General features: G+C 41.8%; 1 protein-coding gene across 8 annotated transcripts in view; it reads right to left on the bottom strand.

Moving 5' to 3' along the window:
* Positions 1 to 14,613, bottom strand: part of LOC124615282 (protein hu-li tai shao) — a 444,989-nt gene that overhangs the window by 106,367 nt on the left and 324,009 nt on the right. For all 8 annotated transcript variants that reach the window (XM_047143165.1, XM_047143337.1, XM_047143425.1 and 5 more), the window contains 4 exons: positions 4,557 to 4,746; positions 4,175 to 4,326; positions 3,746 to 3,976; positions 1,828 to 1,971 (listed from right to left, as the gene is read on the bottom strand). In XM_047143165.1, coding sequence (XP_046999121.1) covers positions 1,828 to 1,971; positions 3,746 to 3,976; positions 4,175 to 4,326; positions 4,557 to 4,746 — 717 coding nt within the window. The remainder of the gene's footprint in view (positions 1 to 1,827; positions 1,972 to 3,745; positions 3,977 to 4,174; positions 4,327 to 4,556; positions 4,747 to 14,613) is intronic.

A 14,613-nucleotide genomic window follows, 5' to 3' on the forward strand; every position in this document is an offset into this window, starting at 1 on the left:
GTTTAAAACTGCAATTTTACCAATGCAGCATAGTAGGTATAAATACTATTTATTGATAACGTCTTGAATGAGGTATGCCTAGTTCTGGATCATCTGAAGCTACCAGATACCTGTAGACTTCGGTACTTGAATGTTTTTAGTCCAGCTGCCACCTATATTGGTGGTCTAATAACACCGTACCTGTTATTTTGTGTACTGTGGCCATTACCAAATAACTGTCATGTCACACTAAACCAGTATCCACAGATGTAACACCAGAACTGCACAAAGAAAGTGCGGCTTTTTAGCCCCGCATCACTTTACCTCCTCAGCTGTCTATGTACAGAGAGTCTGGACGGAGCTCATTTCTCCATTCCCGACAACCCTCTGAGAATTTGTTCACGACATTGTAAACAAACTGTAAATTGAATTACCACACAAACCCAACAGCAGACAGAAGAACTTGTATGATACAGAGATCAACCAACAACATAGAAAAAGAAGAGACTTAATGCAGTTAAAAATTAAAACTTTTTAAAAAGAAACAAAAAATAAATAAATGAGCGAGGACAGCAGCATTCATGTCTTTTGCCATTAAACTCTGCTTTCTGTGCACCCTAACGTATTGGAGTTCATATACATACTACCAAAAAACACCACCCATTGTGCCATTTCCAAAATGGCGAACTACTGGCTAAACGCGTGTTGGTATATTACAAGAAATTTCATTTCAATCAAGTGTTCATTAATGATAACGTAGAAACATTTGGAAAGTGAAACCCCATAATACTTATGATACTAAGATTAAAAAGAAAGTGAGTTTATCTAGAGTTGTAAACAGAAAGAAAGTTTACTTGGCCTGAAACACTTACTGCAAAAATTATAGAATTATTGAATTATTTTGGTGCATTTTGTATCTGTAGCTATGACATTTATCATTCTGTGGGATCAATTTTCGTTTCATTTCAGTCTCTCACCTATAGTGCGATTAAAATTACTTGATAGTTGACTTCTGTCACTTGCTGCTACAGTGTCACCACATCGGTTACCGATCGGTTGTACGCAACACTTAAAAACACAGCAGGTAACTTCACAAATGCCGTTATGTGTAACGCAGAGCAATGTTGGTTGGAAGCGGTCGCCGTGAGGTATGATGGAAATATGAGCTGCATTTTGATAGTTACTGTATTCTGTGAGATCGAAAATATTGCAAACAACATATGACAGGACCTCTGCTTCATCTGTCGCATCAATTACTGGAGTGGCAAAAACTGAATGATTTTAAATACAAAAAATTATTAATTTGACTCTATAATCTTTGGAGTGACTGACTGTCAAAAGCCAATTGTAAATTAGCTGATATCACTATTCATACATTGTGGCTGATGTCAGTTAAACCATTCTGGTCAGAAATGATTTATTTTATCACGAAGTATAAATAAAAAGGTACCCTAACTGATTCAAGATCAGATTTGGATTTGTAGATTTTGACAAGGAAAACTCAATGTAAGAGCCTGCAGCCTCATTAACAAAATCTGTTCATTGTCTTCACATATCTAATAGCTGTCTCATCGTGTATCACCATCTTTGAACATGTTACATTGATAGTAACAGTATCCAACATTCTGAAATTGTACTTAAGTTCACAACTGATGACCTAAAAAAAGCAATAATATAGACCCCTTGGGCGGAACAGGAAGAGCACATTTGTTATAAAGTCATTTCACACTACACCAGAACATTTTACCTCCTTAGAGTGGCAATAAATACGATACATACAATGTAATATGCTTATTGTGTACATATTTTCTTTAAAGCACCTGAATGAAATTAGTATGGAAAACTAACCTTGTTTACTGGTCCCAAATTTCTGGCAATTTTTTCTCGTTCTTCTGGCTCGAAGACTGCACCGAGATATGGATGATTGCTAACTTCACCAATTACAATAGCTTCTTGGCACAAAGGCTGTAGGCCACATTTTAATGAAGACACCTGTAAAAGAATTATGAAACAAATCCAACTGCTTGTCGTTCAGTGTAACGGAATAGTACAGAAATGCAGGTTATAAGATGTATTAATTTAACAGTAACAAATGCAGAGATTACAAGATATTCATAGCAGACATAGTCTTCAACAGGTAAGCAAGAGAAAGATAAGGGGTACAAGGGAGAGGTAAAGGGCTCTGATTTTTGTGTGTGTGTGTGTGTGTGTGTGTGTGTGTGTGTGTGTGTGTGTGTGTGTGTGTGTGTACGTGTGTGTGTACGTGTGTGTGTACGTGTGTGTGTGTGTGTGTGTGTGTGTGTGTGCGCGCGCGCGCGCGCGCGTGTGCGCGTGCCACCGACAACAAATTTATGGGTGAATAAATCTGCTCATTCCACACTAGTAGAAAACAAAGCTAATATTCATACTGATACATATGGTCTTTACCACAATGAAGGCAGAGTTTCAGCAAATAAGTTATCACAATTTTTCAAAATAGATACATTATAAAGTTGAATTAATGGAGCAAAATTTCCAGACAGCACTCTGAAAAGTAAAGTAACCATAGCAAATAACACCATTCTAGAGGATGATGCTGTTAATAAGGCAGCCAAGTCTCTATGACAGACTTTTTGAGTACACTGACGGAGGAGAAATTTGTGAGCACATATCAGCTTGCTACCACAACAGTGAAAGACAAATATTAGTTTCTTTCATGTTTTATCAACAACTCTGCAAAGTTAATTTGCGTTTGCTTTTTCCAGCATTCCCAGAAATTCTACTGTTACTGTCATTAGTCATACAATGTCTTATCAACTTAGTGTGCAACAACCAGTGTGACAATTTCCCTCACAAACATGCTTTAAACTGCAATCTCTGTAAGGTAAAATTTAAAGTCCAATTAAAATGATGTGCCTCATTTCATAATGGATGATCAATTTGTTTCGATCAGTTTATTTAAAAAAGGACACTAGAGAAAGTACGCAAAGTATTGTAATATAGGCAGCAAAAGAAGATCCCCGACAGTTGTATTGGGCTTGGGGGGATTCTTTGCGTGTCTACCTCAACTAGTCACGTAACATGATTTTGCATGTCTTTCTCTATGGCAATGCCTCAGTGGTGTTGCAGCTCTATAGATGACTATTATTTTTGCCTGCAGCCATTTGTACTTCACAGCTGAAAGCTGGTACAGCACTGCCAGCTGAAAGGGATCTTCTTTTGCCAACTCTACTGTAATTCACATTTAAATTAATAAAAAACTTAAGTCTCAATATCTGAAGTCAATCATCAATGTTTGTGTTTTAAAATATATATTTACACAAAATATCAATTACAAATTGAAGTGGTTGGTGAAAATGCTCCAGTGATACATGTGGAAGTATGCAGGGATGTGGCAGGTCCAGGATGGTCGGCTGTTATGTGAAGCATCAGTAGTCAATGCTCCGAAGGAAAACTGGGGGATTGGAGAAGCATTGAAGGAGAAAAAGGCTACCTAGGTGTGCAGGAAGGCTAGAAGATTGTGTGTATCGTAATACTGCTAATTACTGGTAACAATGATACTGGGTAATTACAATCCCTAACCATCCTTCAGAATGTTGCAGATACTTTCTGAATTCCCCAAGATCTCTCTAGTGGTCTGGGTGAAATCAATTTCTCCTTTGTAATTCTAGGTCTTCCAGACAGAGGGCTCACACTTGCACAGCATATTTTTAAGACCAGTACTGAAAATAAGTTACGAGCTAAACATGTTACAGTAAAGGAAAATATGACAAGTTATGATACTCACAGCCAACACTGCAGGAGTATGAACATGAATAATGCACTTAATATCTGGACGGGCAGCATGAATGGCAGAATGCAACATGAAACCAGGAACATTCACAACAAAATTTGTAGTTCCAGGCTCAACTATTGAGCCCTGCATGTCAATTTTCACTAAACTTGAGGCAGTTATTTCATGGTATAACATTCCAAACGGATTTATGAGAAAATGTTCTTGGTCTTGGTTCAATCTCGCCTGAAAATAAAAATGCAAGATGTTAACGTCAATCTGTTACAAACAAAACAGAATCTTACATGATGGCATAGTTGGTGTGCACATCAGTATTTACAAAACTGGCAATTCACTGAAAATGTCACTGTGCCCAGGCTACTAAAATTAGGAGTTACTTCACATATTTAATCAGAACTTGAAAACTTAGCGCAGAATACTTACAGTGATACTGTTGTAGATTCCTTGGGTCCAGCCACAAAGATCCATTAATCTATAGACTGCTGCTAACTTGCATCTAAGGATCTTTTCTCCCTTTGCATAGCCCATGCTTTCAACACCACGAATATCATTTATAGGAATGACACAGTTAGATCCTACAAAACATTAAACAATAATGTATAAGATGCTAAGACCTCAGGCGAACTATGAATTTACACAAATTTTACAAAAACCACTTATGTAAACATAAATATCTACATGATTGCTCTATGAAAGATTTACTGGCTTTACAATATCTAACTGACTTGCACATAAGTTCCACAGTTCAAAAAGCAAGATTAAAATCCATTTAAAGATTGAGGACTACAAAAGGTATTTTACACACCTCTGAATACACTTGCAGGTTGTAAACGGCCACCCTGCAACCCCATCATGTCCGATAGCTGTTGCAACAAACCTGCTGGGCCATTTCCATCCTTCAGCTGGGTTTCAATAATTCGTTCCAGCTCCTCACGGAAAAGACGACTATTCATTATCATCTCGACTCGTTTCCTCCTTTCCATTTCCTTCATATCCTTTAAAAGAAAAAGACACATCACAATCAAGAAAATATATCTGCCTCAATAGCTGAGTGGTTAGTGTGCCTAACTGCCATGCTGGGGGGAGATGGGTCAGGTTCGATTCCAGGGGGGGCTTGCTGGCAGACTGGGTATTGTGTTGTCCGTATAATTTCATCATCATTGATGCATATGTCACCAAAGTCGCATGAAATATAAAGACTTGCCCTAGGCGGCTGAACAAACTCGGATGGGATTTCTGAGCCAAGAATGCCAAACGATCATTTTATTTAAATAAAATACAATAGGAGAAAATTAATTTATGCTGCATGATGAAAAATATGATGTGTTGGACTCATCAGGAAGCATGAAATTTATAATGGTATCACATAATTAGTCATAACGCAAACAAATACCACTTTCAAATCACGCCAGCTGATTTAAGAACTGTGTGCAGCATAGTCCATATCATTTCAGGCAAGCTAGGAAAAAATCTTACCTTCGTAGTCTCTGATGTTATTGAATTTAGCGTATATTAAAATGAAGGACTAAATAAGGAACACGTCTCCTCCCCCCCCCCCCCCCCCCCCCCCCCCCCGACACACACACACACACTGCAGAAAATTTTTGCTCTAAGATACAGCCCTCCGCAGATGACACTATGCATACCATTTTAAAGACATGAATTTTGGAAAAAATTTTAAAATGCTGTATTTCTGGAATAGTTCTAGATATTTTGTTGGTTATTTTTTTATTTGAAAGATAATTGCTTTACAATTACAAAGAAATCCTCCAGTTGGAATTATCTGTTGAAGTTCTTTTACCATAGCATTCTGAACTTTTTTATAATTTATGGAAATTTTTTTCCCCAAAAATGCCAATCCATAAAGTTTTATTTTTTCTGTTGATTAGTACCATATAGTTCTACATTCCCTGAAAAGGAGAGCTTCCACTTTTAGGTTGAACAGGTTTTATAAACAACTGAAATTTTTGCCATACATAAAACCTGATTTATCACGACATGAAAATCAAAACCTAGCCTTATTTAACATAATTTTAGTTTGAAAGGTGAGTACAAGACTCATTTTTCAAGCATTTTAAATGGTTCCAAAATGTATGTGAAAGGTCCAAAGACTTAAAAGGTTTCAATTTATACAACTTCTGTGTACTCTGTTTTATACCAAAATTAGCCAGTCAATGAACTAGAAATGTGCTCCACTGCTTGCGTATCTTCCTTTGATATAGAGTGGTGCCTTCCTGTTGAATCAATGGGAACTGGAGCACTTACAATCTTCAAAACATTGTTAACAGGAAGTGAGTACTGATGGTGTGGTTGTTGTCCTTCAGCTAGAAACCTATATCCAGCAGCTGGTCCATGTGGTAGCATAAAGTTCACTACAATTTCGTTAACTCATAACTCGTAACTCTGCAAGCCACCAGTCAGAGTCATACACACATGCCACAAACATCACCCTTCTCAGGTTGGGAATCTGAATATTATCCTGCTGTTTCTGAGGTGTTGGCCAAATGAACAAAATATCTTCTTTCTTGCTCTTTAAAGAGCACGCAATATGAGTTTGCCCATCACTTTGAGTCCAAAAATGTGTCTTCTGAATTCCTTTCACAGGAGTAGTTTGTTCGGACCATTCTTCTTTTTTCTACTCACCGAATTCTTCGATTTCCTCTTTGTTTACAAGAATGAGGGCTGTGGATGTGTAAGATTTCACGACTATTGTAAAATCCTCAGCATTCTGAATCACAGCTGTATTTGGTCTTGAACGATTATGTTCCGTTGCAAAGTGCTTTAGCAGGCCTGCAACACCATCAGAAGGCCCCTTGCCGCGACCAGTAGCACTGTATACCCAGTCAGTTGGCACAAGCGACTTATTCAATTCAAACAGCTGGTAATGATTTTTAAAATGGTAAGGAGCACCATCAGAAATAATGATGATCTTCTCTGCCCCTGTTTGCAGTTGAAGAATTTTGCGCATTGCTAGCCAAGCATTTTCTGAGTCACGTCCTGTGTCATCACTTATAACTGCAACATTTGTGGTCTTGTTTTGACAATATATGTCACTCCTGTAAAAACTGAAAAATTGTAATTAGTCCCATGATACCCTTGTACTTCTTGTGGGAGAATTACAGACCTGTTCTCAGCAAACTCAAAGTGAAACACTAAACATAGTTCTTCAGCCTGCACACACCCTTTCACTTCTGCATTGTGTTGACATTGTTGCAATTTCTTCAGATGCTGGTGTGTTATTGCTTTCATTGACCATATACGAAGTTCATCAATGAAACTGTCAAAGGAACCGGTTTTCTCAATTAGTTTACTTTCCTTCCCTGTCACATCTGTAATTTCTGCAGAGTTATCTGCTATGTCTTCCAGGCCAAGTGTCTGCAAAGACTGTCCTCCCTTTCCAGGGCAGTCACCACATTCTTGAAACAAACAAGTCTCTCGCTTTACGTCACAGAGTACTAATGACTCCACACGCCCAACCAAGGTGTCATTTATGTCGTGCTCCAGTAAGTTCATCACGCGAAGTTCAAAATTCGTGCAGTACACACATAAACAGACATCACTAGGTGGGTGTCGAACTACCCACTAAGGTCGTAGTGCACAAAATTTTTATCTTCCAATATGTGAATCATGTACCTCTTCACTTGCACAACTTTTTGACCTTCACCTGTTACAGTTATAGTGTCTTTCTTGTTGGCACTCTGGTGATAACAGTCCCATTTATCTTCCAGATAAAATGACTGCACTATTTGAACTTGAGCTGCTCCTACAGGATGATCATAATAGGGGTCTGGCATTCCAAAGACTTTTTTTTTTTTTTTTGAAGACCTTAAATTTCTCGATTTGTCTACTATGTACTTTGATACTTATGGAACATGCTTCAAAATTGTTTCCTTTGAAAAGAATAATAGTTAAAACTTGCAACTTTTCACTGTAGCATGCACAACATTCAACAGCTGAATTGATAATTTTGAAAAATTCCTGGCAAGAGGTGCAAGAGTGTTTTGGTTCATTTTCTTCTGAAGATGGAGTTTCTACTTCGAAGAATGTGGTCAGTTTTGCTGTAGTGTATTCATCCATAGCTTTAGTAATTTCTCTGCACCTTCTTGATGCATAGAGCTTATGACTTGACTTCACTGACCATAGTTTCTTAACAGGACTAACACCTACCTCTGTGGTTGACTGATTCAGGGTATTTAATTCTTCCTCTACTGATGCAAAATCTGCCTCATCGGCACCATGGTAGGCTTCACCTTGTTCAGATACCATCACTGTTGTTGTTATGTCAAAACATTTTGAATAAACCTTGTTCAGGTACTATCGTTGTTATTCTGTCGAAACATTTAGAACACAAAACATCAACACTGGTAAGCATCTTCACTTTGAAACAGTGTCTTCAACTGAGAGCACTTATTCCCAACCAGAACAAAGTCTGTTTTTCTGTCTGTCTTGGATATCATATTTTTTATGGATATGTAAATGGTCAGCACACTTCACTCTCCTGTGGCCCGTCAGAAGACATTTCTAACAGTCCTTTTTACGAGACAGTAAATCAGATGTGCAGGAGAACTACGAATGTGTGCAACGTAGCTGGTGAGGAGTTGTGCATGCCTAATCTTCAATGGAGGGACTCCCGCCTCCACCAGGGCATGATTAAACAAGGGCTCTGCAGAGCTGCAGCAGCATAGAGCAATCTGCACCCCAGGTGATGATGTTCAGGCAGCAGAGGGCATTGAGGTGCTGCCAGCACTTCCGCTTAAGCTGTTGAAGGTGAGGAAGCCAGGTCAATCAGGCGTCCAAAACCAGTCCCAAGAATCAATATGTCTCCAATACCGTGAGAGGAGCGTCATTAAGGTAAGGTTCTGGTTCTGGGTGAATGGTATAACGCTGACAGAAGTGCATGACACACAACTTTGCAGCTGAAAACTGGAAGCCATGACTGCGCCTTGTGGATAGCTCCCTGAAAGCACTGCTCAGCAACACGAGTACTGGAGCAGCAGTACGAAATGTAGAAGTCGTCTGCACACACAGAAGGTGAAGCCAACGGCCTTACAGCTGCTGCTAGGCTGTTAATGGCCATTAAAAAGAGAGAGACACTCAATTCACAGCCCTGTGGGACCCCTTTCTCCGAGATATGGGAGGCACCAACCTGGACACGGAAAGTACAGAGCAACAGCAAATTTTGGATAAAAATCAGGCTCAAGCTCCGGAGACCCCACTCAATGTGGCAAGGATATGATGCCACCAGGTCATGTCTTAAGCTTTTTGTAAATAAAAAAAAAAAAAGACGGCAAAAAGGTGTTGGCGTCTGGAAAAGGCTGTTCGGATGGTAGACGCGAGGGACCCCAAGATTATCAGGGGTAAAGCGACCCTGACGGAAACCGTCCTGGCATGGAGCCAGTAGGCCACATGACTCCAGGACCCAACCCAATCGCCAACACACCATACATTCTCAAAGAACGTTTGTGAGGCTGATGGGCCAACAGCTAACCACATCAAGAGTGTTTTTACCAGGTTTGAGCACTGGAATGATTGTGCTCTCCTGCTTTCGTGATGGAAAGACACCATCACACCATATCCAGTTGAAGATGACGAGGAGTTGTTGCTTGTAGTTGGACGAGAGATGTCTAATCATCTGACTGCGGACTGCAGATCCGATCTGGTCCAGGAGCTGTGTCAGGGCAATGTGCAAGGGCACTGAGGAGCTCCCACTTTGTAAATGGGACGTTATACGGTTCACTGTGGCATGTACTGAACGAGAGGACTTTCCCTTCCATCTGCCATTTCAGAGTGTGAAAGGCTGGGGGGGGGGGGGGGGGGGGGGGGGGGGTAATTCTCCGACTCATAGGCTCGAGCATGGTGCTCAGCAAACATGCACGGCAATCACGTTTGTGTCGGTAGATAACATCGATGGTAATGCCCGGGACACCTGTTGGGGGTCTTGTACCCAAAACCACGTCTGATCTTCCAGATTAGGGAAGGAACGTATGGCACCCAATGGTCGAGGCGTACCTCTCCCAACACTCCTGTTTCCATCGCTCTTTAAGCTGGCGAACGCGGGCATGGAATTGTTTAAAAGCTATTAGGTGCTCCAGAGATGCATGCCGCTTATGCCGCTGTAGAGCCCATCTATGCTCTTTAATGGCCTCAGCAATTTACGGCGACCACAAAGGTAGTCTTTCGTCGGGGGCACCCGACAGAACAAGGGATCTAAATTTCCGCCGCAGAAACAATGGTTCTAGTGATCTGCTCAACCACTACATTGATGGTACCAGAGATTCAACAGTCACAGCAGAGGTGAAAGCTTCCCAGTCTGCCTTGTTTAGAGCCCATCAGGGTAGGCATCTGTGGGCATGACACTGGGGGAGTGACAGGAAGATAGGGAAATGGTCACTACCACACAAGTCATCATGGATTCTCCAGTGGACAGATGGGAGAGGTCCTGGGCTGCAAAGTGATACATAAATAGCCGAAGAAGTGCCACGAACCACACTGAAATGTGTGGAAGACCCAGTATTTAGGAGGCAGAGGTCGAGCTGAGACAGTAAATTTTCTACCTCTCTACCTCTGACAGTAAGCATGCTGCCACCCCACAAGGGGTTATGGGCAGTAAAATCTTCCGAAAGTAGGAAAGGTTTAGGAAGTTGATGAATCAGTGCAGCCAAGACGTTCAGGGGTACCACACCATCTGGAGGAAGATATATGTTGCAGATAGTTATTTCCTGCGTCGTCGTTATCCTGACAGCCACAGCTCCAAGAGGAGAGTGAAGGGGCACAGGTTCGCTACATATTGAGTTCAGGACATAGACGCAAACTCACATGACACTATTATAGTCGCTATGGTTCCTGTAATATCCCTTATAGCTACGGAGGGCAATGCAGAAAGCAGGTGTAAAACTTAACAGTTGCTGTAGGTTGCCGTAGCTCAGGCAGGTGGTGGAAAAAACTGCAGCAATTCCACTGGAGGGTGACATTATACTGAGGCAGGGAAGGCATGAAATGCTCAGTAAGGCAGTTTATACCTCAGGGTCACCTGCTGCCACCAACTTAGTTCCGGAGCAGTCTATATCCATTGTATCTGAGGGTCTGGCGAGATCTAGGTCCTCAGCAGACGCCAGAATCGCCACCTCATCCTGAGACACAGAGCTTGTAGATAGTGGTGGAGTGGGTGCCACCACAATTTCCTTGTTCTTGAGGGTCTTCTTTTTGGATTTCTCTCGCTGCTCCTTAGGTTTCTCTGGCTGGGAGAGCTTCTTTGATTCAGTCCCCAGGACTGAGGAGGATCATGAAGCCCTACAACCAGCTGCTTTTGGGCACTTCAGCCACTGACAGGTGTCATCTTTCCCACTAGTAGAAACCTGGGAAGGGAGGTCCCTATGGGACCCCTTCCTAGGGAGAGGAGCCGAAGAAGACTTACGCTTCTCTGGCTTAGAAGTCGGCAGTTTGGGAAGGAGGGGGGGGGGGGGGGGGAGGCAGTGCTCCCGAAGTAGGTGGTGCGGAAGCAACAGGGAGGGAAGTGCCCCCCACCACGAAGGGGACAGCTGTAGCCTTACAGCTTTGAGAGCCAACTGGATTTGACTGAACGGATAGGGCTATAACTGATCTCGTAGCGGCGGCGTAAGAGGATGTCAGAGGTACAGGATGTAGGCAGTCAAATTTCCTCTTAGCCTCAGTGTAGGTCAGTTGGTCCAGGGTCTTGTATTCCACAATTTTTCTTTCCTTCTTTAGAATCCTGCAGTCTGGTGAGCACGGGGAATGGTACAGCGGGAACATATGTCTGAAGTTGGAAGTACAGCGGGAACATATGTCTGAATTTCCAGCACTTAAAGCACCGCATAATGGGAGGGACACATGGTTTATCGCCACAGTGGGAAACCATCACCTTGACCCTTTCAGGCAATGAACCCTCAAAGGCCAAGATGGAGGCACTGGTAGCAACCCTGTTGTCTTTGGGTCCCCTGTAAACGCGTCAGATGAAATGAATACCCCACTGTTCTAGATTGGCGCAGAACTCGTCGACAGACTGCAAGAGGAGGTTGTGATGGAAAATAATCCCCTGGACCATGATGAGGCTTTTATAGGGAGTGATGGAAACAGGAATAACACACAGTCAGTCACAAGCAAGTAACGCTCGGGATTGGGCTGGGGATGCTGTCAGAATCAAGACTGCGCCATTTCTCATCTTGGACAGCACTGTCACTTCCCCAAACTTATCCTCAAGAGGTTCAACAAAAAATTGAGGCTTCATAGGTAGAAAGGAGTCCCGTCCATTCTGCTACAGACTAATACCGAGGCGAATATGGCTCTGTTGTTTCTGTAGCCCTACATGGAGTAGCAAGGGAGGGGAAACAATTTAGGGTCATACCTGTCACCAGCAAGAGGTGACTTAGTCCGCTTCATTGTGGGTCATCTGCCCTGATGCCACCCACTCCAATCAGAGGCTCTCCCCATGGGCGCAACCCAGCCACAGCAAAGGCCACCTGGCATGATGGCCATTGCCAGAAATCCTTATGCCCCATGAAGACAGGCATCTACTCCTTGGTATACGTCGCGAGTTTACTAGTCGGGCAACAGCAGTGTGATCCCTGTGTTGTCAGGGGGCTACCACCAAATGGGTGCATGATGGCCCCACCACAACGGACTGGCTACTGTGTTGGATATTGAGTGCAAAGAAATCCAATATTGTCATGGGAACGAAAGAGGACAGGAGACAACTGAAGAAGATGACATACTCCAGAAAGTGTCCTCATCCAAATAGTTGAACTGCAGGTGGAGATGCAAATCCATGACAAGAGGTTCAGGAGAATGAATCTAAGGGCACTATGGATAATTCACGCATCATTAAGGCGTCCCTCCCCATATGGCCCGCACTTCTGTAGAATTTGGAAAGTGGCAGGTCAAGCCATAAAATGGGACCTGAACTTATAGGGCCGAAAAGTGCGAGACTCCTTTTAGTCACCTCTTATGACAGGTAAGAATACCTCGGGCCTATTCTAATACCCGGACTCACAGGGGGAGGAGGGGGGGGGGGGGGGATGATACATTAGAAATGAGTGAAATTAAATGAGAAGACGAAGGTGATTTCTGGAGTGACAATTTCCGTGTACCATCTACTGGTATGACTGACCCTAGGGTCAGTTCCACTCTTTCTTTCCATTTCTGGATGAACCTTTATAACTTCTTGAAAATAAAAATCATCATAACAGTACAATGGAATTTGTTGATTTGAATTCACATTTTAAAATTAAATTTAAAAAATAATATAGTTCAAAAGAAATTTAAGCAAGCCCTACATATCTGCTTATAAATTCAATTGGAAAACAAATTTTATGGCCCAGTTCTTGTATGTTCAAATGCACCAATTTTAATGAAGGCACAACATCGTGTGGAATGAAGTGTGTAGGAAAGCGAAGGATGTGCAGGAAAGTGTAGAAACAGAATGGAGAATAGTACTGTCCAACTTAGTAGTGAATTATGACCCAAATGACGTGTTCAGTGCCAATGAAACGGCGATGCTGGCTTCAAAATGGTTAGCAATTCAAGGTGAAAAGTGCACCGCCCAAGGTGAAAAGACACTGGCGGAATAATGTCCAAGGAAAGACTCACTATAGTGCTTTGTGGAAACATGTTAGGTGAAATGGAGAAGCCACTGGTGATTGGAAAGGCAGCAAACCGCATTGTTTCAAAAACATAGACGTCAGTAAGCTTACAGTCACATGGCGAAGCAATGAAAAGGCATGGATGGGGAGTGGTCTTATAGAAGAATGGCTGGGCTCTTTCAATGCCAAAATAAAAGGAAATCACTAAGTTCTCCTTTTCCTAGACAATGCAACCTGCCACCTGAAAGTAACGTTATCAAATGTGAAATTGGCTTGGTTCCCTCCAGGTTCAACCAGCCTCACATAAGGCACTGTTGGTTCAGATTGTCCCACTCCTCAATGGCGATTTGATGTAGATCCCTCAGAGTGGTTCGAGGGTCACGTCGTCCATAAACAGCCCTTTTCAATCTATCTCAGGAGTGTTCGATAAAACCCATGGACCAGGTGGTTATTTATACATTTGAGTGTCATTATATGCAATTTCTGACACAATCTCTTATTCTTAGTGTTGAAGAAAAAGAAAGTGTGTTTGCTCTTGTACTGTCAGTTTCTGTCCCGAATGCCATAAATTGGATTGGCTTGGCAGTAAAGGAAATAACACCGGAAACTGTCACCAAATGCTTTAACAAAGCGAGGTTTGGGGGTCAAGAACAAGACAAATCTGTGGCCATCAAAGTTCAAGAAAATGCAGCAGCAATTGCTGAATTAATGAAAATGCGAACCATTTCATGTAGATGATTACATTCAAAGTGATGACTTTCTGTCAACTCATTACATTTTCACTTCAACAACACATTTAATGGAAGGATGATGATGAAGAAATAAAGGAAGAAGAAGAGCAGCAAAATTATGTTCCTAGAAAAATTAATACGCCTGAAGAAGCCATTGCACGGATAAATGATGTTATGCAAATTGCAGCACACACAAATTCTCCCAACTTGTTGGAACTATTGTACGGTCCAAAAAATTGTCTAGAAAAAGCAATTTTGAACAGCAAATTAAAACAAGTTTCCCTCCTTGATATGTGGCGAAGAAAGTGAATTGCAAAGAAAATGAACATGGGAATAATAAGAAAAATCTCTTTCCAAAGTGTGGCAATTCTTTCTCAGAACAAAAGCTTGGTGTAATGAAATTGCCAGAGACTCTGGAAACTAATGAAAGTGATTTTGATCCTTCAGAAAATCCTGTGGTCGAAGAGTTGCTCCTCACTAAGTGCGAGTGTCAAGACCTTTTTCCAAAGGCCTTTGTTATTGTGAAAATAGTTCG

This window comes from Schistocerca americana, chromosome 1 (assembly GCF_021461395.2).
Source record: "Schistocerca americana isolate TAMUIC-IGC-003095 chromosome 1, iqSchAmer2.1, whole genome shotgun sequence".
NCBI lineage: Eukaryota > Metazoa > Arthropoda > Insecta > Orthoptera > Acrididae > Schistocerca > Schistocerca americana.